Here is a 25,156-nt window from a genome sequence, read left to right as displayed (position 1 = left end):
AAAGGTGGAGGGGAATGGTGAACATAATAAAAACAAAATATAAATAGATAAATTGTTTAACCAGATACATAACCTGTTCCAATATTTACTATTCATTCATACACATTGTTACTCTACAATATTTATGTAGGATTACTAAATTATGTTCAAAAGATAGCAGGCAGGACCAGAAACTACTTAATTGCCCCCCTCACATTAACCTATTCCCTTACCTGTGGAGGCATTCTATCTTGTGATTTTGAACACAAAGGTTGAAAGAAAATTCTACTTTTCTGTATGTGTATTTTGTTAAGATCCAATTAAGGGATAATGTTAACACTGTATAGGGAGTGCCTAAATTAGAATATTTGTTATTTAGTAGTTTCTTAATAGTGTATGATTCTTCATGACTCTATTTGGAGATTTTTGGTTTTTTGTTTTTTTTTGTCAAAGATGCTGGAGTAATTTGTCATTTCTTTCTCTAGTTCACTTTTTAGATGAAGAACTAAGGCATATAAATGATTTGCCCAGCTAGTAAATGCCTTAGGCCAGATTTGAATTTAGATTTTCTTGACTACAACCAATGCTCAATCTATTATACTACCTAGCTGCCCCAACTAGAATATAGCACGGTAATGAGAGTTTAAAGAGATTAGAGGAAGTAGTAAATTTTCTAGTTATCATGTTTAGCTAAACACAGTAAACAGTATGATAATTTTCTTTAATTTATTATCAAGTTTCTAATCAAGAAAGTCAACTATATAAAGACTATAAATTCTAATTCTAAATAGCTATAATCTATTTTTATCCTTATTCAATATTTAGTGAAGTCCAGAGGTTCCTAAACTTTTTTGTGTGCCAAGGACATCTTTGGCAGCATGAACAAATTTATGAATTCCTTAGATTATTGTTTTTAAATGCAAAAATAAAATAAAATAAAATACATAATACAAAGGAAACCAATTATATTGAAATGTTATCAAAATAGTTTTGGTTTTGTTTTTTAAACAAGTTTATATATTCCAAGTTAAGAATTCCTGGTATACTCTATACATTCATTTGGTACACAAGTTACTGTTAAAAATACCTCTTTCTGCAAGAGGTTTCTCTGATTCTATTTAATGTTAGTACCTTCCCCTGAGATTATCTCCAGTTTATCCTGTATTTATTTTGCTTATACATAATTGTTTGCATGTTGTATTTTTTGATAGATTATGAGTCCCTTTAGGGCAGAGATTGTTTTTGCCTTTCTTTGTATCTCCAGATCTTAGCACAATCTTAGTATCAAATAAATGTTTATTAACTTTTCTTCTTTGAATATGAGCAAGTGGTTCAGATCAACTAAAAAAAAAGTGGTATAGCCAATATGCAGGGAGTATTTGTTGTATGATATCAAATGTCAGTGTAACTCAAACAAGACCAAGCAGAAGTTGGTCTCTTCTTTTTCTCTGATCTTTTCTTTCTGTTCAATATCTGCCTGGATGATAAGCCATAAAATTAGGTAGAGTAAGGTAGCCACCTAGATGTAATAATTTGAAGGGTCATGGATCAAGCTTCTTTTCCAAAATAATATGCCCTATGACATTCCACCATCAGACATTCATTCCTTTATATCTCAAAGTATTTAGAGACTTCTGCTAAAATGGAAATATTTTTGAAAAGGCAAACACCTTAAGCTGTTGTCCACAAACAAACAAAACTAATCTTAAACAAAGACTTAAAGCAAAGACTAAATAATAGTGAATAGACAGCAAAGCTGTAAACATTCACTACAATTCTAGGATAAATTATAGTTTTCAAACTATAATATTAAACTATATTTATTACATATAATATTAATATCATTATATTAAACTATAATATTAAAGAGCACTGCCCTTTTATTACTTTAACATTTGGTCTCACTTTTGTATAAAGATTCCAAACTTTAAAATCAACTTCTCTAGTAAAGCAGGAAGAGGTTTGCTAGAAAGAAAAACTGGTGAAATACAGAAACCTTTGAAAGTATTGGCTTCCAAAATATATTTAATTATTGAAAAGATACTTTTCTTCTTTATCATCTTAAATAATAACTCATGACTAGCAGAAGAACTTCAACATAACTATTTTAAGATTTAACTCATTATAGACACTTCAATTACATATAAATTTCACACATCTCTAGTGCATGTTGCCCTTTCATATATCTGAGTATAGATGCTGAATTATCTAAAATGGATAATGTGGTTAAAAATGAGCTTGGTCACCGTGACCAGATATCTGAGATGAATTTTTTTCTTCCATTTGAAATATAGAAGAAAAGGCAAAAAAATTTGTTGTAGCAATTTATGAATAGTTGATGCATGTAATTATCTTCATCATTATCACAATTGTATTATATAAGTATCTAGAATTTTGTCCTAAAGGAGTTCAAGGCACATAAGCAATAATTGATTATATCTTGTCAAAGTTGAAAAAAAGGATGAATTGTAGTCATTCTTAAACTAGTTGGGTCTTCAAGGAATATGTGCTCAAATATGTTTATTAATATTAATTGTATGCAATAATCTACAATTATGACTATCATCATCATTTACGGGTTGTATCCAATAATTTTAAAAATGTTCAACATTAGAAGAACAAGTAATCAATGTAACTGAAACACAAGAAAATTTCACATGGACTGAACACAGAATTCTAGAGGAAAGAGATTGTTTCATTTTTGTCTCTATTTTCAGTGCTCATCACAGAACCTTGTACAGAGTAAAACATTTAGTAAATATTGTAGTTTAATAGTGAACAGATTCAGCTACAAACTAAAGTGTCTATTTTTTGGAGTATGAATTCTTAAACTATGTACATTAGCTGAAAATTTAGTATTTAACAAATGTTAAAACACATAAAGAAAAAATCCTACAAATGATTAGTAACAAAATAGACCATCTACTAACATATAAAAAGGGTATATAAAATGAAGAAATATATTTAGTGTATGTTGTTGTATCCCTTAAATTAAAGGAGCATAATAAGATCATACGCAGACGATAACCAATCTTAAGAATGAAGACCATTATGAAGAACATTTTCTTGGTCATAATAAAAGACTGGCAGCCTCCTGAAGGAAGGAAGACAACATGTTAATCATATCTACCCCAGAAGAACTGACATAAGCTTGAAATTAGAGAAATCACTGGCACTAAGGAGGGATGGGTTTTCCACAAGACTGTTTTCCTTTAGGTTTCATCACAACCCCAAGAACCTCAACTTTCCAGCAATGATATCATCAGATATTTCATCACACTGAAAGATTATATCAGTCATACTTAGACTTCATCAGCACCATCTGTCTTTCTCATTGGAGAATGGAATGAAGTTCCCCTCAAAATTCTCTATTTAAGGAGGGTATTCATATGTTTATTCCCCATTTGACTGAACTTCTTTTAACTTGTCCATTATGTTTCAATGCCAGTATCTTCTCCTTCATCTCTAGACCTTTTCAGCTTTTATGTGTATATTGTTTTCCCCTTTCCCTCATTAGAATATAAGCTCTTTGAGGGAAAGGATTGTCTTTTTTGTTGTTGTTGTTTTGTATTTGCATACCCAGCTTTTAGCACAGTGCCTAGAATATAATAGGTGCTCGATAAATATTGATTGATTAATCCAAGTTAAAACTTGGGTCATATATTCATCCCAGTTTCTTTGCAGTCCTGATCTGATCTGATGAGATCGTAGAGCCAGTGAAGAATTAATGTACCCACATTTGGTAATAGTAGGTACAAATTAGAAATGTATCATTTAGGATAAAAATTAGTAAATCATAATAAAATACCAGAAGGATATGGAGTGCATAGTGTGAAATAAATCATAGCCTATAGTTGATTGACAAGATGTCCTTTCTGTGAGTTTCTTAAAATGTCTGCTGGCAAAGACATAAGGGAAAATAGCCAAACTTGTTCCCTTAGCCTTTGAGCAACCCAGGATTACAATGGTAATCATTTTTCTATTTATATGTCACTTTAGTAACTTGTAGCCTACATCACAGGTCAACCTTGGTACTCCAATTTCCCCAAAGAGTTAATAATTATAGAAACTGTGGAGAACAGTCAGTTCTAGGGAGAAAAAGATAACCATAAATAGAGGCCACAGTTCATTTACAAAAGAAATGTTATAAGTATAGCAGGACCAATTTTTTTTTAAGTGTAGTAAACAAAAAGATAGTTCAGATATCTTTGCAATTGACAATACATCAGTAAAAAGATGAATCTTTATCTAGATCATGTCTGGAAATTTGAGATAAATTAGACTTTAATCTGAGGTCAGAGAATCACAGAATTTTAGAGAAGAAAGGAATCTCAGATACTGTCTAGCCCAACAGAAATCTGAAAAAAGAACCTCTTATATGATATACTTGTGTACCACTTAAAAAGTTTGAGAAACATAATTTCTAGGTAATTTAATCATTTTATTAATAATACCAGGATTTTAATAAAAGGATAGTCATTTGGCCATCTTTCTCTTAAATTACAAACCACCACAGTAGCTGCTCAAAGTTTATTAAGTCCATTGGAAGAAGGATGTTCTCTACATTGGAGAACAACTCTGATCAATCAATAATTAATAAGAGAATCAATATTACAATGAGGGGCTAAAGTTATATAAATAAATTTTGATTATATTATTTACTTCTAAGGTACTCCCAGCAACGGTCCATCTATTCAAAAAATTTATCCCTACCCAAATTTGATTAAAGCACAATGGTTTTGTTGCCTGCATAGGTCTAAACAAGATTGTTAAGAAAGTTAGTCCAATCTCATTATCTCAGTAATGTGCTTCAAGCGATTGAACTTTTCAAATCAGAACTTTAGAATAAGTGGTGAACTCTGGACTTCATCAGATTATTAATTATCAATAATCAATTCTTTCATTTGATAAGTAGACCTTTTTTGAATACATCTGGAGGAAAGAAACTCATAACCCCCTGAAATAGCCCATTCTACTTTGGGTTAAACCTAATTGTTATTTTTTTTTTTTTCTTAAATCAAGCCCACATCAATTGCTACTGCAGTGGACTTGAGTTGAGATCAAAACTTAAGTATCACTGTGGTTCTAGAGAAATTATTAAACCTGTCTGTCTCCTCTTTTCCTCGACTGTTAAATTAGGATAATAATAGCACCTATCTAATATGGTTGTTGTGAGAATAAAAGTAAAATAATATTTGTAAAAAGTACTTAGCCCAGTGCCTGATACATAGAAGTTATTATATATATATATATATATATATATATATATATATATATATATATATATATATAAATATAATTTTTTCTCCTCTTTTCCCCCTAAATTTTCCTCTTGGAAACTTCCATCCACTGTTCTTAGTTTTGTTCTCTGGAATTGAGCAAAACAAAACAAAACAATGTTTCTTCCATGTTAAACTTTCAAGTATTTGAAGATAATCATCACCTCCCCACTCAGTCCACTTTTTGTAATGAATTCAAAGCTCTTCATTATCCTGGTGTACATCCTCAGGATGTACTCTAATCTATCAATGTCTTTCCTAAACTATAGCACCCAGAATTGAACACAATATTCCAGATTAGGTCTGATGAAGACAAAGTCCAACAACACTGTCACTGCCTTACTCTTGATGCATTGCCAGTTTCATCTAAAAACAGTATTATTTCCTTCACCACTACACTATGTTATTGAGCATGCAAAAATTCCTATATCATTTTTAAACTGCTATTTAGCTGTATCTTTCCCATATCAAGAGTCACAGGGTCGTGGGATCAGAGATTTAGAGCTAGAAGGGATTTGGGAATTCATCTAGTCCAACCCCCTCATTTTGTACTTGTGAAAATGATTTGTTTAATCAACAGAGTAAGTGTGATGGAAGAGGAATGTGTGATGGAAGATGGGAAGTGTAAGGATGGAAAAGAGAAGACTATGGAGTCAGAAAGTTTTCTTCAATAACAAGCTCGTAGCCTCAGTGTGATATAAGGCCCCTCCCTAAGAGAGAAGGAGTGAGTCAACTAATTCAGTAATTCAACAGGAATTTTTATTAAGAGTTTATGATACTGTCATCCTGGTCAACCTGCCATCTGGGGGAGGGGGTGGGGAGAAGGAGGGGAAAAACTGGACAAAAAGTTTTGCTATTATCAATGCTGAAAAATTACCCCATGCATATATCTTATAAATGAAAAGCTATAATAAAAAAATTTTAAAGAGTTTATGATATGTAAGTGACCCTCCTGGATGTACAAAAATGAAATAGTCCCTTATCTCAAGGAGTGAACACATACACATACACACACAGAACATATATATGGCTTCAGCTTATCTTTCCCACACTGACTTTACATTACTGACCTTCACAAATTCTATATTCTAGCCAAACTGACATATTTGTTATTCCCTCTATAATGGGGATAATTGGAAGAGATTTCCCCTTTCCTGTGATCTGGCTACAACACACCCAAATACAAACATATATGCACATATGAGTATTTACAAATAGAGATAGGTACATAAATATGTAATGAGAGACTGACTAATGAGCTCATCTTTATGAGCATGAACAGAGTGCTTCTGTTACAATCGTAATGTGGATTTTGGAACATGCAAAGACATTCTGTAACAAGTTTTGTTCTGCTACATGTATAGTTAGTAAGAGTCCCTTGTGCTACATAGCAACAATTTGAAAGTACATTCAAATGTCTCGAATCAATTTAATCCTTCCTCTCTTCATTTGATTTCTTTTAGGCTGATGGTATACTGGTGAGGAAGAAACATGGGGCTCTGCCCATTCCAAGCTCTTGTGGTTCATAAGTATAAACCTGTCTTTGTTCTTTTCTTTTGCATTTGCTTTTAACTTTAGGTGAAGATTAAAGATAACTATGATTTTATAAGCTTCAAGAGGAGAATAAGCCAGAAGGTTCAGAGATTGAGTCTAGATTTTGTAGCCAACTGAATATATCTGACAGAAAAGGAGACAGAGACAGAAACAGAGACAGAGAGGCAGAGAAAGGGAGTAACAGATACTTTAAAAGATACTTAAAGATACCAATCATGACCTCAAGGAACTATGATTTCACCAGACTGGAAACTCCTTCTATTGATATTGACTGGCAATTTGTCAGTCATTCATGGCACCGTAAGGTTGAATTAATTATTCATAATCATCAATAGCAGCCAAAGACATGTGGTAAGTACCTTGGAAACAGCCTTGTGGTGGGGAAGAATTCACCCAATCATTACCATTACATAGAAAATAGCAACTAGGTCAGTTTGGCTAAGACATGAACAAACAAATGCATTAGTGTGGAAAGTAGATTGAAGACAAATAGTGAAGGGCTTTAAATATGAAGCAGAGGAATTTGTATTTTATCCTAGATTCAATAAACAGACAATTAAGGATCTTAAGCAGAAGAATGAAATGATCTGGCCTGCATTTTAGGTACAGTAGTTTGGGCCAGCTATGTGGAAGATGATTTAAAGGAGAGAAAATGAATAGAGGCAAACCATTTAGGAAGCTACTGAATAAATACCAGACACAAACTAAGACACAGACTCTATACAACATATAGAGGAAAAATATTTTTATCTAAAAATGATATAAAAATTAATAAACAAAAGCATTTGCAGCTAAAATAGAATGAGCAGCTTTGGAAGATCATAGTGGGTTTTCCTCAATAGAAAACTGCAAGCAAAGACTAGTTGACAATGTGTTTAGTTAGAGATTTGTACAAATGATTCCTCCTCAGTTATCACTTGGTCTAAATAGACTTTTAGGCCCGCTAAACGCTTAAGTTTCTATGTTTCTTTATTTGAGAAATGTCTACATTTAGAGTTTTAAGATGTTCAATAATAAAAAGTCAATACAATTAATCTATTTAAACAGTTTCCATCTATTTTTTTTAAAGCCCTAATTGAGGATAATTATTCTCTATGATGTAATCCCATGATCTTATACCAGCATGTAGCAGATGATTTTATTTTGCTTTCTTTTTCGGAAAACAAAAGTAATATACATCGAAGCTTCTTAAGCTGTGTTACAACTATATATGTGGTCATGTAACTGAATGTGGGAACCACGAAATTATAATCTATCATCAGTAAATTTTTATTTTTATGTCTATTGTATATCTATATAACCAGGGTCACATAACAATTTCTCTGATGAGTAGGGGTCATGAGTGGGAAAAATTTAAGAAGCTCTAATGTACACTAGTTAATGTCCCTTTTTGCTTTAATTGCCAGAAAAATTACAGCCAAATTTAAGTGCCTGGTAGATTTTAGACTATTTAGAATTTAGATTCCTTTATTCTATTTGCTTTTTATTCCTTATTATTTTGTCCATAATTGCCCTTTTCTATAATTATTTGTTATACCTCTTTGGAAGTAGATGAATACATTTGTCAGAAATTATTATTTTATTATTTCATCCCCATAAAAAATAAGCCATATGCCTACTTATTAGATAAATCCAAATTTTCCCTGCAAAATTTAATATAATCAACTATGCAACCCATGATGACCTTGGAGAGGCAAACAGTGAAATAGCAAGTAATGAATTAAAAAAATTGAAGCATTGAGGTTTGAATTATGAGTCAATCAATTTGCCCAGGGACCTATTTCTTGACAGGTAACTTGACTTGGTAGCTGATTGCTCCTCAGCAAAGTTTGCATAGAAGAGATGAAAAATAGAAATCTGTCTGGTAATAGAAGTATGTCAAGACATCCCATAATATAAATTTTCCAGACTAATTTGAACTTTCCAAGCAGGGCTAATTAATATGGAATGACATCATAGTAGTTGGATAAAGGAGTAACAAAAGTCAAACAGTGAAATTGATCTGCAATAACATAAATTACATCATATATCCTGAAAAATTCATAAAATAAAGCAACTATCAAATATATCATAGGTTGAGAATAGTTCATTTAATTTTGAATTGAAAAATTCAAATCTTGTGAATCAAAAATTCTCTATACTAGGAAGGAGTTTATAGAATAATGAGAAATCATCTACATGTATTTTAGGATAATCTCTCTCTATTACTAAGACTTTTGAAGGTCTGATAAGGGTTCTCTTTTGTTGATTGTCCATCTCTTTTTCATTGCTAAAGCTAATGTTTTCAGAATATGCCATTTTGGATTGAATCTTTAGTTCCTTTGCTTTTTTTGAAATGCAATTTCTCATTAATATGGAATAATCCAATGTGAATCAAATTCTCTTTTTTCATGTTGGAAAATTTGTATCATATAAAGTCATAAAATGTTTTTCTTTTCACTTAAGTTGGAAAATTTCATGATCACACACCTTGGGATTTGAAGCATGGGTATTTTCATGATGGTTATGAATTCTCTACATCACCCACTGTTACAATAGTTCTCTCTCTGGGTGTAGATGGTTCTCTTCATCACTGCACAAGTGGAACTGGTTTGAATCATCTCAATGTTGAAGAGAGCTACATCTTTCAGAATTGATCATCATATAGTCTTGTTGTTGTCATGTATGATGATCTACTGATTTTACTCATTTCACTTTGCATCAGTTCATGTAGGTCTCTCCAAGCGTCTCTGAAATCATCCTGCTGGTCATTTCTTACAGAACAATAGTATTCCATAGCATTCATATAGCATAATTTATTTAGCCATTCTCCAATTGATGGGCATCTACTGTTTCCAGTTTCTTGCCATGATAAAGAGGGACTACCACAAACATTTTTGCACATATGGGTCCCTTTCTCTCTTTTCAGATCTCATTAGAATCTAATCCAGATAGAAACACTACTGGATCAAAGGATAGGCACAGTTTGATAACTTTTTGAGCATTAGTTCCAAATTGCTCTCCAGAATGGTTGGATCAGTTCATAGTTCCACCAACAATGTATCAATGTCCCAGTTTTCCCACATTCCCTCCAACATTCCTCATTACCTTTTCCTATCATCTCAGCAAATCTAACAGGTGTGTGGTGATATCACAGAGTTGTCTTAATTTGCATTTCTTTGATAAATAGTGATTTGGAGCACCTTTTCAAGTGGCTACAAATAGTTTCAATTTATTCATCTGCAAATTGTCTGTTCATATCCTTCCATTTATCGGTTGGAGAATGGCTTGAGTCAATAATAATTTGAGTCAATAATAATTTGAGTCAATTTTCTATATATTTTAGAAACAAGGCCTTTATCAAATCCTTTGCATGTAAAAGTGTTATCCCAGTTTATTGCTTCCTTTCTAATCTTGTCTGCATTAGTTTTGTTTGTATAAAAACTTTTTAACTTAATATAACCAAAATTATCTATTTTATGATCAATAATGATCTCTAAGTCTTCTTTGGTCACAAATTCCTTCCTCCTCCACAAATCTGAGAGGTAAACTATCCTATGTTCTTCTAATTTCTTTATAGTATCATTTTTTATGTCTAAATCATGAACCCATTTTGACCTTATCTTGGTTTACAGTGTTAGGTGTGAGTCTATGCCTACTTTTAGCCATACTAGTTTCCAATTTTCCCAGCAGTTTTTGTCAGATAGTGAATTCTTATCCCAAAAGGTGGGGCTTTTTGGTTTGTCAAATATTAGATTGTTATAGCCATTGGCTATTTTGTTCTGTGACCCTAAACTATTCCACTGATCAGCTAGTCTATTTCTTAGCTAGTATCAAATGGTTTTGATGACCATTGCTTTTTAAAACCACAGTTTTAGATCTGGTACAGTTAGACCATCTTAATTTGCTTTTCTTTTCATTAATTCCTTTGAAATTCTTGACCTTTTATTCTTCCAGATGAATTTTGTTGTTATTTTTTCTAGTTCAGTAAAATAGTTTTTTGGGAGTTTGATTGGCATAGCACTAAATAAATAGATTAGTTTAGGGAGTATTGTCATCTTTGTTATATTTGCTCGATCTATTCCAGTACTTTATATTTTTCCAATTGCTTAGATCTGACTTTATTTGTATGGAAAGTGTTTTGTAGTTTTGCTTATGTAGTTTCTGATTTTCCCTTGGCAGGTAAATTCCTAAATGTTTTATATTGTCAACAATTACTTTAAATGGAATTTCTCTTTGTATCTCTTGTCGGATTTTGTTAGTGATGTATAAGAATGCTAATGATTTATGTGGATTTATTTTGTATCCTACAACTTTGCTAAAGTTGTGGATTATTTATAATAGCTTTTTAGTTGATTCTCTGGGGTTTTCTAAGTTTCATATCATCTGCAAAAGTGATAAGTTGGTTTCCTCATTACCTACTCTAATTCCTTTAATCTCTTTTTCTTCTCTTATTGCCAAGTCTAGCATTTCTAATACAATACTGAATAGCAATAGTGATAGTGGGCAACCTTGTTACACCCCTGATTTTATTGGGAATGGTTCTAGTTTATCCCCATTACATATGATGCTTGCTGATGGTTTTAAATAGATGCTACTGACTATTTTATTCCTTTACTCTCTAGTATTTTAATAGGAATGGGATGTTGGATTTTTATCAAATGCTTTTTCTGCATCTATTGAGATGATCATATGGTTTTTGTTAATTTGGTTATTGTTATAGTCAATTATGCTAATAGTTTTCCTAATATTGAACCAGCCCTGCATTCCTGGTATAAATCCTACTTAGTCATAGTGTATTATCCTGGGGATGATTTTCTGTAATCTATTTGCTAATATTTTATTTAAGATTTTAACATCAATATTCACTAGGGAGATTTGTCTATAATTTTCTTTTTCTGTTTTTATCCTGCTTGGTTTAGGTATCAGTACCATGTCTGTGTCATAAAAGGAATTTGGTAGGAGTCCTTCATTCTCTATTTTTTTTCAAATACTTTATATAGTATTGGAGTTGATTGTTCTTTAAATGTTTGGCAGAATGCACATGGAAATCCATCTGGTCCTGGGGATTTTTTCTTAAGGAGTTGATTAATAGCTTGTTTTACTTCTTTTTCTAAAATGAGACCATTTAAGTAATTTATTTCCTCTTCTGTTAATCTGGGCAATCTATATTTTTGTCGATATTTCTCCATTTCACTTAGGTTGTCAAATTTATTGGCATACCATCAATTGGAGAATGGCTGAGTAAATTATGGTATTATGTGAGTGTTATGGAATATTATTGTTCTGTAAGAAATGACCAGCAGGATGAATACAGAGAGGCTTGGAGAGTTTTAAATGAACTGATGCTAAGTGAAATGAGCAGAACCAGGAGATCATTATACATTTCAACAACAATTCTATATAAGGATCAATTTTGATGGAAGTAGCTATTTTTGGCAATGAAAGGATACAATTCAGATCCAATTGATCAGTGATGAACAGAACCAGCTGCACCCAGTGAAAGAACACTGGGAAATGATTGTGGACCACAACATAGCATTTATACTCTTTCTGTTGTTGTTTACTTGCATTTTTGTTTTTCTTCCCAGGTTATTTTTACCTTTCTAAATCCGATTTTTCTTGTGCAACAATTGAAATGTATAAATATGTACACATATATTGTATTTAAGATATACTTTAATATGTTTAACATGTATGAAGCTGCCTGCCACCTAGGGGAGGGGTTGGAGGGAAGGAAGGGAAAAGTTGAACAGAAGAGTTTGCAAGGGTCAGTGATGAAAAATTACTCATACATATGTTCTGTCAATAAAAAGCTATAAAAATAAAAATAATTGGGCAAAAAAAAATTTTATTGGCATAAAATTGAGCAAAGTAACTCCTGATAATTGCTCTAGTTTCCTCTTCATTGGTGGATAGTTCTCCCTTTTCATTTTTGAGACTAACAATTTGATTTTCCTCTTTTCTTTTTCTAATCAAATTAACTAACGGTTTATCTATTTTCTTAGTTTGTTTTCATAAAACCAACTCTTAGTTTTATTAATTCAATAGTGTTTTTAGTTTCAATTTTATTGATCTCTCCTTTTATTTTTAGAATTTCAAGTTTAGTATTTGATGGGGGTTTTAATTTGTTCTTTTTCTAGCTTTTATAGTCATAAGCTCAATTTATTGATCTTCTCTTTCTCTATTTTATGCAAGCAAGCCTCTAGAGATATAAAATTTCCCTTTATTACCACTTTGGCTGCATCCCACAAATTTTGGTATGTTATGTTTTTATTGTCATTCTCTTGGATGAAATTATTAATTGTGTCTACGGTTTGCTGTTTCACCCATTCATTCTTTAGGATGAGATTATTTCGTTTCCAATTTCTTTTTGGTCTATTTTCTTGGGTCCTTAATTGAATGTAATTTTTATTGCATTGTGATCTGAAAAAAATGCATTTACATATTTTTCCTTTCTGCATTTGATTTTGAGGTCTTTATGTCCTAATATTTTTCTATAGGTTTCATGAACTGCCAAGAAGAAAGTGTATTCCTGTCTCAATTCAATTTTTTACCAGCATAAATTTAAAAAAAAATCAAGTTCAAAATACATTTTGTGAAATTTATTGTATTAAATACCATACTTCTCAGAGTAACTCCTCTAACTTGCATTGGCCATGGAAGTTTGGGCCCTAAGACAGGCAATTACTATTACTCTCAGGGCTCTGGGATAGGCTGGGAGTGGCCATCCTTCTAATACTGAAGTTAGAAGCCTTATTCAAAGTCTATCTGTAGCCTTGATGCATTTTTTAGGGAAGACATTTATTCATACAGCATAACAACAATAATAGCTACAAAGTATTGTACACATTGTTTTTAAACTTAAGGATCTTCTATAAGTCACATATAATGTATTTCCAGGATTCACCCATTGATGCATATTTGCTAATTAATTTCTACTTAAACTGTTCATTTTTCTTCTAATTTATCAGGCAGTATTGTGATATTTTTAATATGGAAGCTAAAGGAAATATAAATTTATAATTTCATAAATAAATATTTATTAGCAATTTCTTGAAATAACTGGATGAAAGCTAAAATACTCTTATAACATACTTTTCTATGTAATAAAATTGGCTTATTTTCAATAAATATGTAAGTAGAGGAATACTTTGCAACTGAGAACATTATGAAGGAAGATGTAACAGATAATAATAGGTATTTCATTCCAAGTAACACAAAAATATTGAAATTAAAATATATATCTGGAAGAATCTTAACTGCAATCAAGGCCAACACAATCTATTAGTATTTATTCAGATGTTTAATTTTACTCATTTTTTAACTTCACAAAAATATAGCATATTTATATAGTCAAGTATGTTACTAATGATTTTATCACTTTCATATACATTCTTCATTGTTTTATAGATATATATTCTTTATAGTTTTAGCTGAGTACTTTTTATATAAAATACATATTTGCTCAACTTGTTCAGAGTGGGAATGACTAAACATATCAGTCTAAAAATAAAATTTCTCATTTAATTTTTTTAGGCATGGCAGAGTAATGAAAATATCCTATGACACAATTCTGTCCAATTGTTCATGTCAAATAATTTTTTAGAGTAGATCGTGTTGCAGATCAGCTGAATGAGGACAATATTCAGATTACAATCAAGATGAGTTACAGATGTCATGACAGTTGTCAAATTATCACAGACAGTAAAAGGTATCCCTAAAGAAAATAAAACATTTCTTATTTAAAGAGAGCCATCAGCTTCCAGAATTGTGATTCATTTCCTGACCTCACAGGAGACCTGTGAAGTTTTATCAGTGATAAAACAGCCTCCACACCAATCTTTCCTCCCCTGCTTTCCAGAGCTTTCCTTAGGAAAGTTAACAGAATTATCTATTTATGCACATATCTCATCTTGTCACTCTTTTGCTCAAACCCATTCAATAGTATTCTGTTGTCTAACAAAATAAAATTTAAACCTCCAAAATCTATACCTCTCAATCTATCATCAATTTTATGCCACTCTATTCCTCTTCTCCTAGGTACAAATAAAATATAAAGATAATATTGATTTCAAGTTTTAAGTTTTTCAAAATATTTTACATACATTATATTATTTGATTCTTGCACTGCTGAGAAGTAGCTATTATTATTATTCTCATTTTATAAGTAAAGGAATTAAGATTCAGAAAGATTTAGTGCCTTGCCTTGGTCACATGTCCAGCTCCTATCAGAAGCATAATGGGAACCCATTATCTTCCTTACTCCAAGACCAGCATGCTATTTACTATTATAACTTACTATTATAACACAATTTTCTGGCCAGTTTCTGTTCTATCCTACATTCTAACCAATTTGGAGTCTTGTCTTCTCTTTTTCTTTTGTTCTTCTTTTTTCTCTCCCTCCTACATTCCTTCTTCATTACCTTTTTTCTTTCCTCTCTTCCTTTACTTCCTTTTTTCTTCCTTTCCTTCCTTACTTTTTTCTTTCCTCCTCCCTTTTCTTTTCTTCTCTCCTTCCTTCCTTCTCTTCTTCCTTCTTTCTTCTTTCCCTTCTTTCTTTCTTCCTTTTTCCCTCCCTCATTCCTTTCTTCTTTCTTTCTTCTTTTTAAAATGGAGGGAAGCTGGACACATTCCCAGGAAGATCAGGGATAAAGCAAGGATGCCCATTATCACTACTATCATTCAATATTGTACTAGAAATATTATCTTTAGCAATAAGAAAAGAAAAAGAAATGAAAGGAATTGGAGTAGTCAATGAGGAGATAAATCTATCACTCTTTGTACACAAAATGATAATATACTTAGATAATACTAGAAAATAATGCAAAAACCTACTTGAAACAATAGACAAAATAAAATATTTGAGTGTCCACTTATCAAGACAAATCCAGGAACTATATGAACATAATTACGAAGCACTTTTCACACAAATAAAGTCAGATCTAAATAACTGGAAAAAATGTCAATAGCTCATGGGTAGGCTGAGTTAATAAATATAAATGACAATTCTACCTAAATTGGTCTACTTGTTTAGTGCCATGCCTATCAAACTGCCAAAAAATGAGGCCTTTATCAGAAATACTAGCTATAAAAACATTTTTCCTATCTTTCTGATTCTCTTCTAATCTTGGCATTGATCTTGTGCAAAAGCTTTTAAATGTAATCAAAATGATCAATTTTGCATTTTATAATGTTCTCTATCTCCTCTTTGGTCATAAATTCTTTCCTATTCTACAGATCTGACTGGTAAACTATACCTTGCTCTCCTAATTTGCTTATGGCTGTCACTCTTTAATGTCTAAATCATATGAGATATACATGTTTTTGAAGTGGCCACTGTGTGCATTTGTTTTGCTTGACTGTGCTTATTTATAATAAGGCCCTCCCCTTTTTTCCATTTAATTAGAGGGAGGGGAGGGGTAGCTATACTAATCCCCCAAAAAATGACCATTTAAACTTTTTTTTTTTTTTTTTTTTTTTTTTTTTTTAAGTCATAGAATAGAAGAGAATTACCGAGGAGGCACAGATAAGAAGAGACAGCTAGGTGACACAGTGGATAGAGCACCAGGAGGACATTTAACACTTCCTAGCTGTGTGACCCTGGGCAAGTCACTTAACTTAAGCCTCAGGTATGGGAATGCCTGCCATCTAGGGGAGGGGGTGGAGGGAAGGAGGGGAAAATTTGGAACAGAAGAGAGTACAAGGGATAATGTTGTAAAAAAAAAAAAAAATTTACCTATGCATATGTACTGTCAAAAAAAAAAAAAAATGTTATAATTATAAAATTAATTTAAAAAAAAATTAGAAAGAGAAAAAAAAAGAATTCCTGAGGAAATACCAGACCTTTAGAAACTCTGAAATGCAAACACAGGAATCAAGAAAACAAAAACAAAAATAAAAATCTTCGAAAACTAAATATATTTATCCACAACAGACCAGTAGTCGGCCCCTCCCTGAGGTCACAGGTCAACCACCTACACGAATGGAAATGAGGAAGTTTGAGCACTCTGGTGCTCCGTAGGAAGGATTCCTTCCGCCTCGGCGCCGGAAGCGGTCCCGCTAGAGTGTCAACTATCAACAAGTCTCTCAGAAACACCAAGCAAGACTGGGAAGAGTGGAAATGGCAACCGCTTGCCGTTCTCTGGCGGCGCCAGCGCGGGCAGCGAAGTTCATAGTGGTCGGCGGGGGCATTGCCGGCGTCACCTGTGCTGAGCAGGTGAGAGGCGGAGGAGGGGCACCTCCGGAGGCCCGCCTTTATGGGCCCGGTAACCCTTCCCTCCTTCGATGGTTCCCCGCAGCTCTTACTGCTCCCGAGCCCCGTCCGTGCCAGAGCCCAAGCACAGGGCTCTGTACTTCATAGAGTATATGCGCTTCCTTTTCTTTTCAGTGATGGAAAGGAAATGTCCACAATTAGAGATGAGCATTTCAGACCTAGAGGAATGAATATAGGACAAAGTCAGGGAACAAGAAATAATTGTTTGGCTGTACTGTGGTGTATATGAAAGGGAATAATATGAAATCAGACTGAAAAGGTAAATTAGAACCAGATTATGAAGGATTTTAAACGCTAACCTACAAAGTTTCTATTTCATCTATAGGTAATAGGTAACCACTGAAAGTTCTGGGTAAGGACATAAAGTAAAGCCTTTATGTTAATAATTTATTTTACCAGATGTGAGGATTCAGAGAGGGATAAGCTGAGGTAGTAGATCAGTTAGGAAGTTGTTGGACTAAGATCTGAACTAGGAATGAATACATGGAAGGAGTATAATTAATTGCAAGAGATAGAGTGATTTATATACTAGTTTTTTGTTTTTTTTTCCCCTGAGCCTGGGGTTAAGTGACTTGCCCAGGGTCACACAGCTAAGAAGTGTCTGAGACCAGATTTGAACTTGGGTCCTCCTGAATTCAGGGCTGGTGCTCTATCCACTGCGCCACCTAGCTACCCTTATATACAAGTTTTTATAGTTGTCCAACCTTTGATACATATAGGCTGTGTGACTGTTTTATTACATTTATCAAGTGATTGTTATGTGCCAGGCACTGTGCTAAATCCAAGGGATATAAGGACAATAAAAGATAATCCCTGCTCTCAAGGAGCTCACAACCTAATAGGAAAGAATCATTTAAACTTTCTGTTTAAATGCCCTGGGCAGCTCTCCAAGACCATGGTTATAAAGTCAGTGTTACACTGAATTGAGAGAGGGAAGTCTCCCCATTTAGGAATTCTCTATACTATCTGAACTAGATCCTTGTCCTAACTACTGTTTGTTAATGTACTACTTTATACACATGTAAAATGGAAAATTACAAACTGTCATGTGAATGAGGTTGCCAAGAAAAAATATTTGTGTGTGTGTGTGTGTGTGTGTGTGTGTGTGTGTGTGTGTGTGTATACACACACACACATATATATTATACAAAAAACAAAATATTGAAATATACGTATATTAGGTGATCCAGAGAGGAATTAAATTCCAATGAAGGAGAAAAAAGGAAAAAGTTAAAAGGGAAAATCAGGATAGTGTAATGTCTTAGAAATCAGGGAAAAAAAAAAAAAAAGAAGTAGATGGTCATCAGCATTAGATAATGCTAAAGGAGTCAAGGACTGAAAAAAAAAATGGTTTTATTAAGCAGTTTTTGACTATTGAACTGGCTTCATAACTTCCTCACAAACTATATTCCTTCTCCCAAATTTACTTTTGCAAGAATAATCCCTAGGCCTTGCAATATACTTTACCTCATAGAATCTCTTAACAACTATCTTCAAAGCATAGCTCAAGTGCCACTCACTACCTACCTGCATGGTACTTGTTCTTATTGCCTCCCCAACTCCACCAAGTTATTAGCACTTTCTCTCTGGAAATTACTTCTCTTTTGTTTCTCTTCCTTGGGTGGGATTAAGTTCCTTAAGATCAGAGACTCATTTTGTGCTTAGCAGAGAGACTTAAAACAGTTGTTTAATGAATGCTTGTTGAGTTAAACTGAATTGAATTCCTCCTTCCTCTCATGTTGTGCTTTAAAAGTATTGTTGAAATACTGAATGAGGATGTATTCTGAAGTGGTTATCTTCAACATAGAGAAGAGCTAATCCAATTCCAATTGATCAATGATGGACAGAATCAGCTACACCCAGAGAGGAATACTGGGAAATGAGTATAAACTGTGAGCATTTTTTGTTTTTCTTCCCAGATTATTTTTACCTTCTGAATCCAATTCTTCCTTTGCAACAACAACAACAACAAAATTCGGATCTGCACATATATATTGTACCTAAGAGATACAATAACATATTTAATATGTATGGGAATGCCTGCCATCTAGGGGAGGGAGTGGAGGGAAGGAGGGGAAAATTTGGAACAGAAGGGAGTACAAGGCATAATATTGTAAAAAATTACCTATGCATGTGTACTGTCAAAAATGTTATAATTATAAAATTAATTAAAAAAATAAAAAGTATTGTTGAATGTGGAGGGGAATAAATTTGTAGTTTACTAGGTAAAATCTATCTACCCCATATTTCAGGAAGCTGATGACCCCAGTGGATAGAATGCTGTCAGAATTTTGTCAAGTAGACCTGAGTTTAAATGAAACCACAGATACTAGCTATGTGATCCTGGTCAAGTCATTTAACGTCTGCCTCAATTTTCTCTTCTGTACAATGGGAATAATAACAGCACCTATTTCACAGAGTTATTTTGAGAATCAAATGAGATAATATTTGTTTAAAAAAAAAAGTATTTAGTAGTGACTGGAACATAGTAGACACCAGCCACTTAAATGCTCATTCTGTTACTTTGATAAATTTTATTGTTTATATTCTACAGATATCAATGCCTATATTAATTGTGACTTTTTTTTTCCTTTTCTTTCATTGCAAGTTGGCTACTCATTTTCCATCTGAAGAAGTTCTCTTGATAACCGCTTCTCCTGTTATTAAAGCAATTACAAATTTTAAGCAAGTAAGAACCTGATATGATTTTTTCTTAGTATTATTCAGTTTTAAGGTTATTGATTTTTATGCTGTTTGCTATTTAGGATATTTGATTATGACAATCAAATAATGGCTGGGTTTTTCAGGAAGATTCCTTAGAACACTTGAATGAAAAGTGTATAAATGCAAAAGTGAATTTATGAATGCTCTTAAGTTTTTCCATTTAAAGGAAGAAAAATTGTATTTTTTCTTTTCATGCATAGTTTCAGCATTGTAATACTCATTTAAGACCATTTTAGCATAATCAAAAAAAATTGAGTATAAATCCAGTCATAGTATTATAAATCTTATCTATATCTTTCCTTGGAAGATATGGACAATCATAGTTTCCAGCGGTCATTTAGGGGCATATACTGTGTTGTTTTTATATAACTGCATAACAGCCACATGTGAATTTCCTGGTACCTAAGCATCTCCAAAAGACGTGTTGTAGCAATTAACTTATCTATGTTTACAATCTTTATTTTCTGTGTGTATATACTTCCCATCTCTTTAAGTAAAATGTCATTTTTTTAGGGAAGGAATTATTTGTGTCCTCAGCTTCTTACCATTTCTCTTTCCTCCCTGTGGAGGAGGAGCAGAGAGAACATCCAGGATAGACTTGATTATTCAGATAATAGGGGTAATCTGAAACAATGTAATTTTAGTATCTGAGACAACTACTAACATCCTTATCCATCATTGTATGGAAGCAACCTTAGGTTCACATGTCACTTCTCTCAGATCTTTCAAGAGTACTTTTTTCCTAGCTCTCTTTTTTGCCCCATCACAGCATTGCTTTCAGTTACATGTCGTTTCCCCTGGAGTTTAGTTTCTTGGATGAGAGGGACTTGTGTAATTTTTCATCTTTTGTATCAGTCTTTTTTTTTAACTTTATTTTATTTTCTTCTGGTTAGATTTGTACATTCATTTTCTTTTAAATACTCATTTTTTGCAAATTAAGACAACTCTGTGATACCACTCAGTACACACCTGTCAGATTGGCTAGAATAACAGGGAAAGAAAATGTGCGATATTGGAGGGGATGTGGGAAAACAGGGACACTGATACATTGTTGGTGGAATTGTGAATACATCCAGCCATTCTGGAGAGCAATTTGGAGCTATGCTCAAAAAGTTATCAAACTGTGCATACTCTTTGATCCAGCAGTGTTACTACTGGGCTTATATCCCAAAGAGATTTTAAAGAAAGAGACCTGTATGTGCAAGAATGTTATGGCAGCCCCCTTTGTAGTGGCCAGAAACTGGAAACTGAGTGGATGCCCATCAATTGAAGAATGGCTGAATAAAGGGTGGTATATAAATATTATGGAATATTATTGTTCTCTAAGAAATGACCAACAGGATGATTTCAGAAAGGCCTGGAGAGACTTACATGAACTGATGCTAAGTGAAATGAGCAGGACCAAGAGATCATTATATACTTCAACAACAATACTATATGATGATCAAGTCTGATGGACGTGGCCATCTTCAACAATGAAATGAACCAAATAAATTCCATTAGAGCAGTAATGAATTGAACCAGCTACACTCAGCGAAAGAAATCTGGGAGATGACTATGAACCACTACATAGAATTCCCAATCCCTCTATTTTTGTCCGCCTGCATTTTTTATTTCCTTCACAGGCTAATTGTATAGTATTTCAAAATCTGATTCTTTTTGTACAGCAAAATAACTGTTTGGACACGTATACATATATTGTATTTAATTTATACTTTAACACATTTAACATGTATTGGTCAATCTGCTATCTGGGAGAGGGGGTGGGGGGAAGGAGGGGAAAAATTGGAACAAAAGGTTTGGCAATCTCAATGCTGTAAAATTACCCATGCATATATCTGGTAAATAAAAAGCTATTAAAAATAAATAAAATACATATTTCTTTATGAATTATGTAGGGAGAGAAAAATTAAAGCAAAAGGAGAAATCATGAGAGAAAGAAAAAAATTGAACATAGCATGTGTTAGTTTACATTCAGTTTCCATAGTTTTCTCTCTGGTTGCAGATGCATCATAGTCTTCTAATCACTACCTTATATAAGAGTTGCTTAAAATGTTTGAATTGAAAATAATTTATTATCAAATGTTCATTTTATTATTATTTTACAGGTTTCCAAAACATTGGAAGAATTTGATGTTGAAGAGCAACCAAGTTCTGTTTTAGAAAAACACTTCCCCAACATTAAGGTTTTAGAGTCCAAAGTAAAGCAGCTCAAGACGGCAGAACATGTGAGATAATTTTTCTTAAGGTTTTTCATGTAGACAGGTTTTTTTTTCATTCTACATATTATATTTCTATTTTTCAGTTCTTTTGACCTTTCTATTCTCTATGAGGAGACTGAGACTGAATATAGATCAAAGCATAATATTTTCTTCTTTTTAAAAATTGTTATTTGTTTTTTTTCTTTCTCATAGTTCCCCTCCCCCCTTTGGTCTGATTTTTCTTGCACAAATGAAAAATATAGAATATGTTTAAAAGGATTGCACATATTTAACCTATGTTATATTGCTTGCTGTCTTAGAGAGAAGGAAGGTAAGGGAGAAAAGGAGAAAATTTTAGAACACAAAAATCTTACAGAAATAAATGTTGAAAGCAAAAAAAGAAAAGTAAATATGATTTGATTTGGATATATTATTAGCAAAGAACTATTCTGGAGAAGTATCATAAAGGATGTCAATAGAAAGGCATGACCAGAAAAAAAAGCAACTTCCAATATGTTAGGTACCTTCTTCTAAGATCTGCTGACATTGTGTGTATATCCATGTATGTCATTAATATACACACAATGTTAGCAGATCTTAGAAGAAAGTACTTAACATTGGGTACTCTACATCTTTCCCCTTCCTTACCAACTCTTTTAAAGAAAAAGTTACTTCTCTTTGCATATTTGTAACCCTCTGTTGTGCCTTAAGTTCTGTCTAATTTAATCACAAATCTTTTATCCCTCATCATCTTTCATCCAGACTATTGCAGCAATATCTTCATTGATCTCCCTGTATTATCTTTACTCTCTCCAATTCGTTTTCCACCCAGTTATCAAATGGTAGTCCTAAAATTCAGGTTTTACTGTGTCATCTTTCTGCTCATTAAGGTTTAGTCTTTAGGTTAAAATATAGACTCTGTTTGACATCTAAAATCCTTCACAATCTGGCTTCAGTCTGTCTTTCCATTCTAATTATACATTACTATCTCATTTACTATTAAGCCAAACTAGCCTGCTTGCTATTCTCCATGCATCAGTCAACTCACTAAGCTGTTCCCCATACCTGAAGTACTTCTCCTCATCTCCATCTCTTGGAACCCTAAGTTCCCTTTAAGATTCAGCTGTAGTGCTACTTCTTCAACTGGCCTGTCCTGGTTCCGCCAGTTGCTAATTGCTAAACTTCCCTGATAATTCTGGTGTATTTTTTGTATCTATACTATACTTAACTTCTCTATGAATATGTGGCATTCTCATATTAGATTGTAAGCTTCTTAATGACAGGAAATGTCCCACTTTTGTCAATGAATGTTTATATTTAGGATGACTCCCAAAAGACATTAATCAGGACCAGTATCTAGTATCTATTTTTTAATTGGAATTATAAATAAAACTATATTTTTAAAATTGTGGGGATTATTATGTATTGTAGCATTTAAATGACTCAGAATACATTACCATTTGAAAGTCTCAGATTCACGTCTGCATATTCTTATCCTTTCTCAGGATTCTTTAATGAATTAGAAAATGTCTTTTACTTTTTTGGGCATTCATATTCTACCAGTAGCTTAACAGAAGCTAATGAAAAGATTTTTCGAGCACTTAAATGTGAATCATTATTTTGTAAACTCTTGTGATCTCATAAGTTTTATTTTTCACCATATAAAATACCCATATTATCTTACTTTAATATTTTTGTTTGAAAAAAATCCAAACAAAACTTTATATTTATGTTATATTTGAGATTATTGACTTTATGACATTATTAAATAATTCTGTTTTTATTGGATTAGAAATAAATTGAGTGGGGGCAGCTAGGTGGCGCAGTGGATAGAGCACCAGCCCTGAATTCAGGAGGACCTGAGTTCAAATGTGATCTCAGACACTTAACACTTCCTAGCTGTGTGACCCTGGGCAAATCACTTAACCCCAGCCTCAGAAAAAAAAGAAAAGAAATAAATTGAGTGATAAATTTATTTGTTATTATTTCAGTCCCACTTTGACACATACTAGCTTTGTGACCCTGATCAATTCATGTGACCTCTCAGTATTCTAGGCTTCTTTCTGTTACTATTCAAGTTGCAGAGTTGGTGCTGACCTGAGTTAGTGAAAGGAATTTCCTTATTCAGGAGTTTCCTATACCAGTAAAATCACAGGGTCAGTCTTTACTTTAGTTTTTTTGTTTTTGTTTTTGTTTTTAATTTAGGTATCATTTCTCAGATTTATTTGGTAAGCCTTAAATTATTCTAACCATTCCTACAGTCTCCTAAGCCAATGTATACTTCTTTTTATGTATTTCTATTTTTCCCATAAATTTTATTTTTTGATAACTGCTACCAATGACAGAATACTCCCTGATTCACTTTTAGGAGTCTCATGTAATATTTGAAAATTTTACTGTTATATGTTATATGTTATTTTAAATAATAAAATAACACCTTTAAGGAATTTCTTGTTGATATTCTAGCTAAAACATAATCAAATTACAGGGGCTTGGGGGGGTTGTTTGTTTTTAATGTGTCCTTTTTGTTAATATAAGTATAGTAGTTTAATACTAGTTAGAGTTTAACCTTTAATAGATTATCCCAAAATCTTATGGTTTTCCTAAAACATTTTTATTATTACTTTATTTAACAGCTAATTTAAATTATGAAAAGCTAAAGAAAAAACATTCTGAATAATACCAAAACATTTATATATGCTGTTTGTGCTATAGAAAAGCATTAAGTGCCTGTCAGAAGGAAATTTCATAATTTTTGGCCATTCTAAAATTAGATTTATAGTTTAAAATTATGTTTTTTTGGCACCATCTAAATCCAAATCTCCCTACTCCCACCACCAAATTATTTTATCTGAAAGTAATCTTTTTTTCTTCATTAATTTATAATTTCACAGTGCATTTTAACAGAAGATGGCAATCAATATAAATATGAAAAACTCTGTCTGTGTGCTGGAGCGAAACCAAAATTAATATCTGAAGGAAATCCATATGTATTAGGAATCCGTGATACAGATAGCGCTCAGGTAATGTTTTAAAATTGAAGAATGTCACAGAACAATTTGGGTGAATATCAGATATGAATAGCAAACATTTTCAGAATGATTCTGTAGTGAATATTTCATTTGTTATTAATAAAATTCATGTAAACTTTCCCATAAAATAGT

General features: G+C 32.6%; 1 protein-coding gene across 1 annotated transcript in view; it reads left to right on the top strand.

The window, feature by feature from the left end:
- The first annotated feature begins 16,755 nt into the window (after window positions 1-16,755).
- The window catches only part of PYROXD1 (pyridine nucleotide-disulphide oxidoreductase domain 1), a 28,777-nt gene continuing 20,376 nt past the window's right edge, over window positions 16,756-25,156 (top strand). The window contains 4 exon segments of the mRNA XM_074268869.1: window positions 16,756-17,010; window positions 19,676-19,756; window positions 21,900-22,019; window positions 24,887-25,015. Of these exon segments, the coding sequence (XP_074124970.1) occupies window positions 16,915-17,010; window positions 19,676-19,756; window positions 21,900-22,019; window positions 24,887-25,015 (426 nt within the window). The 5' untranslated portion in view covers window positions 16,756-16,914.

This window comes from Sminthopsis crassicaudata, chromosome 5 (genome assembly GCF_048593235.1).
Source record: "Sminthopsis crassicaudata isolate SCR6 chromosome 5, ASM4859323v1, whole genome shotgun sequence".
Classification (NCBI taxonomy): domain Eukaryota; kingdom Metazoa; phylum Chordata; class Mammalia; order Dasyuromorphia; family Dasyuridae; genus Sminthopsis; species Sminthopsis crassicaudata.
The sequence above is the reverse complement of the archived record's forward strand: the minus strand, read 5'-3'. Positions and strand labels throughout refer to the sequence as shown.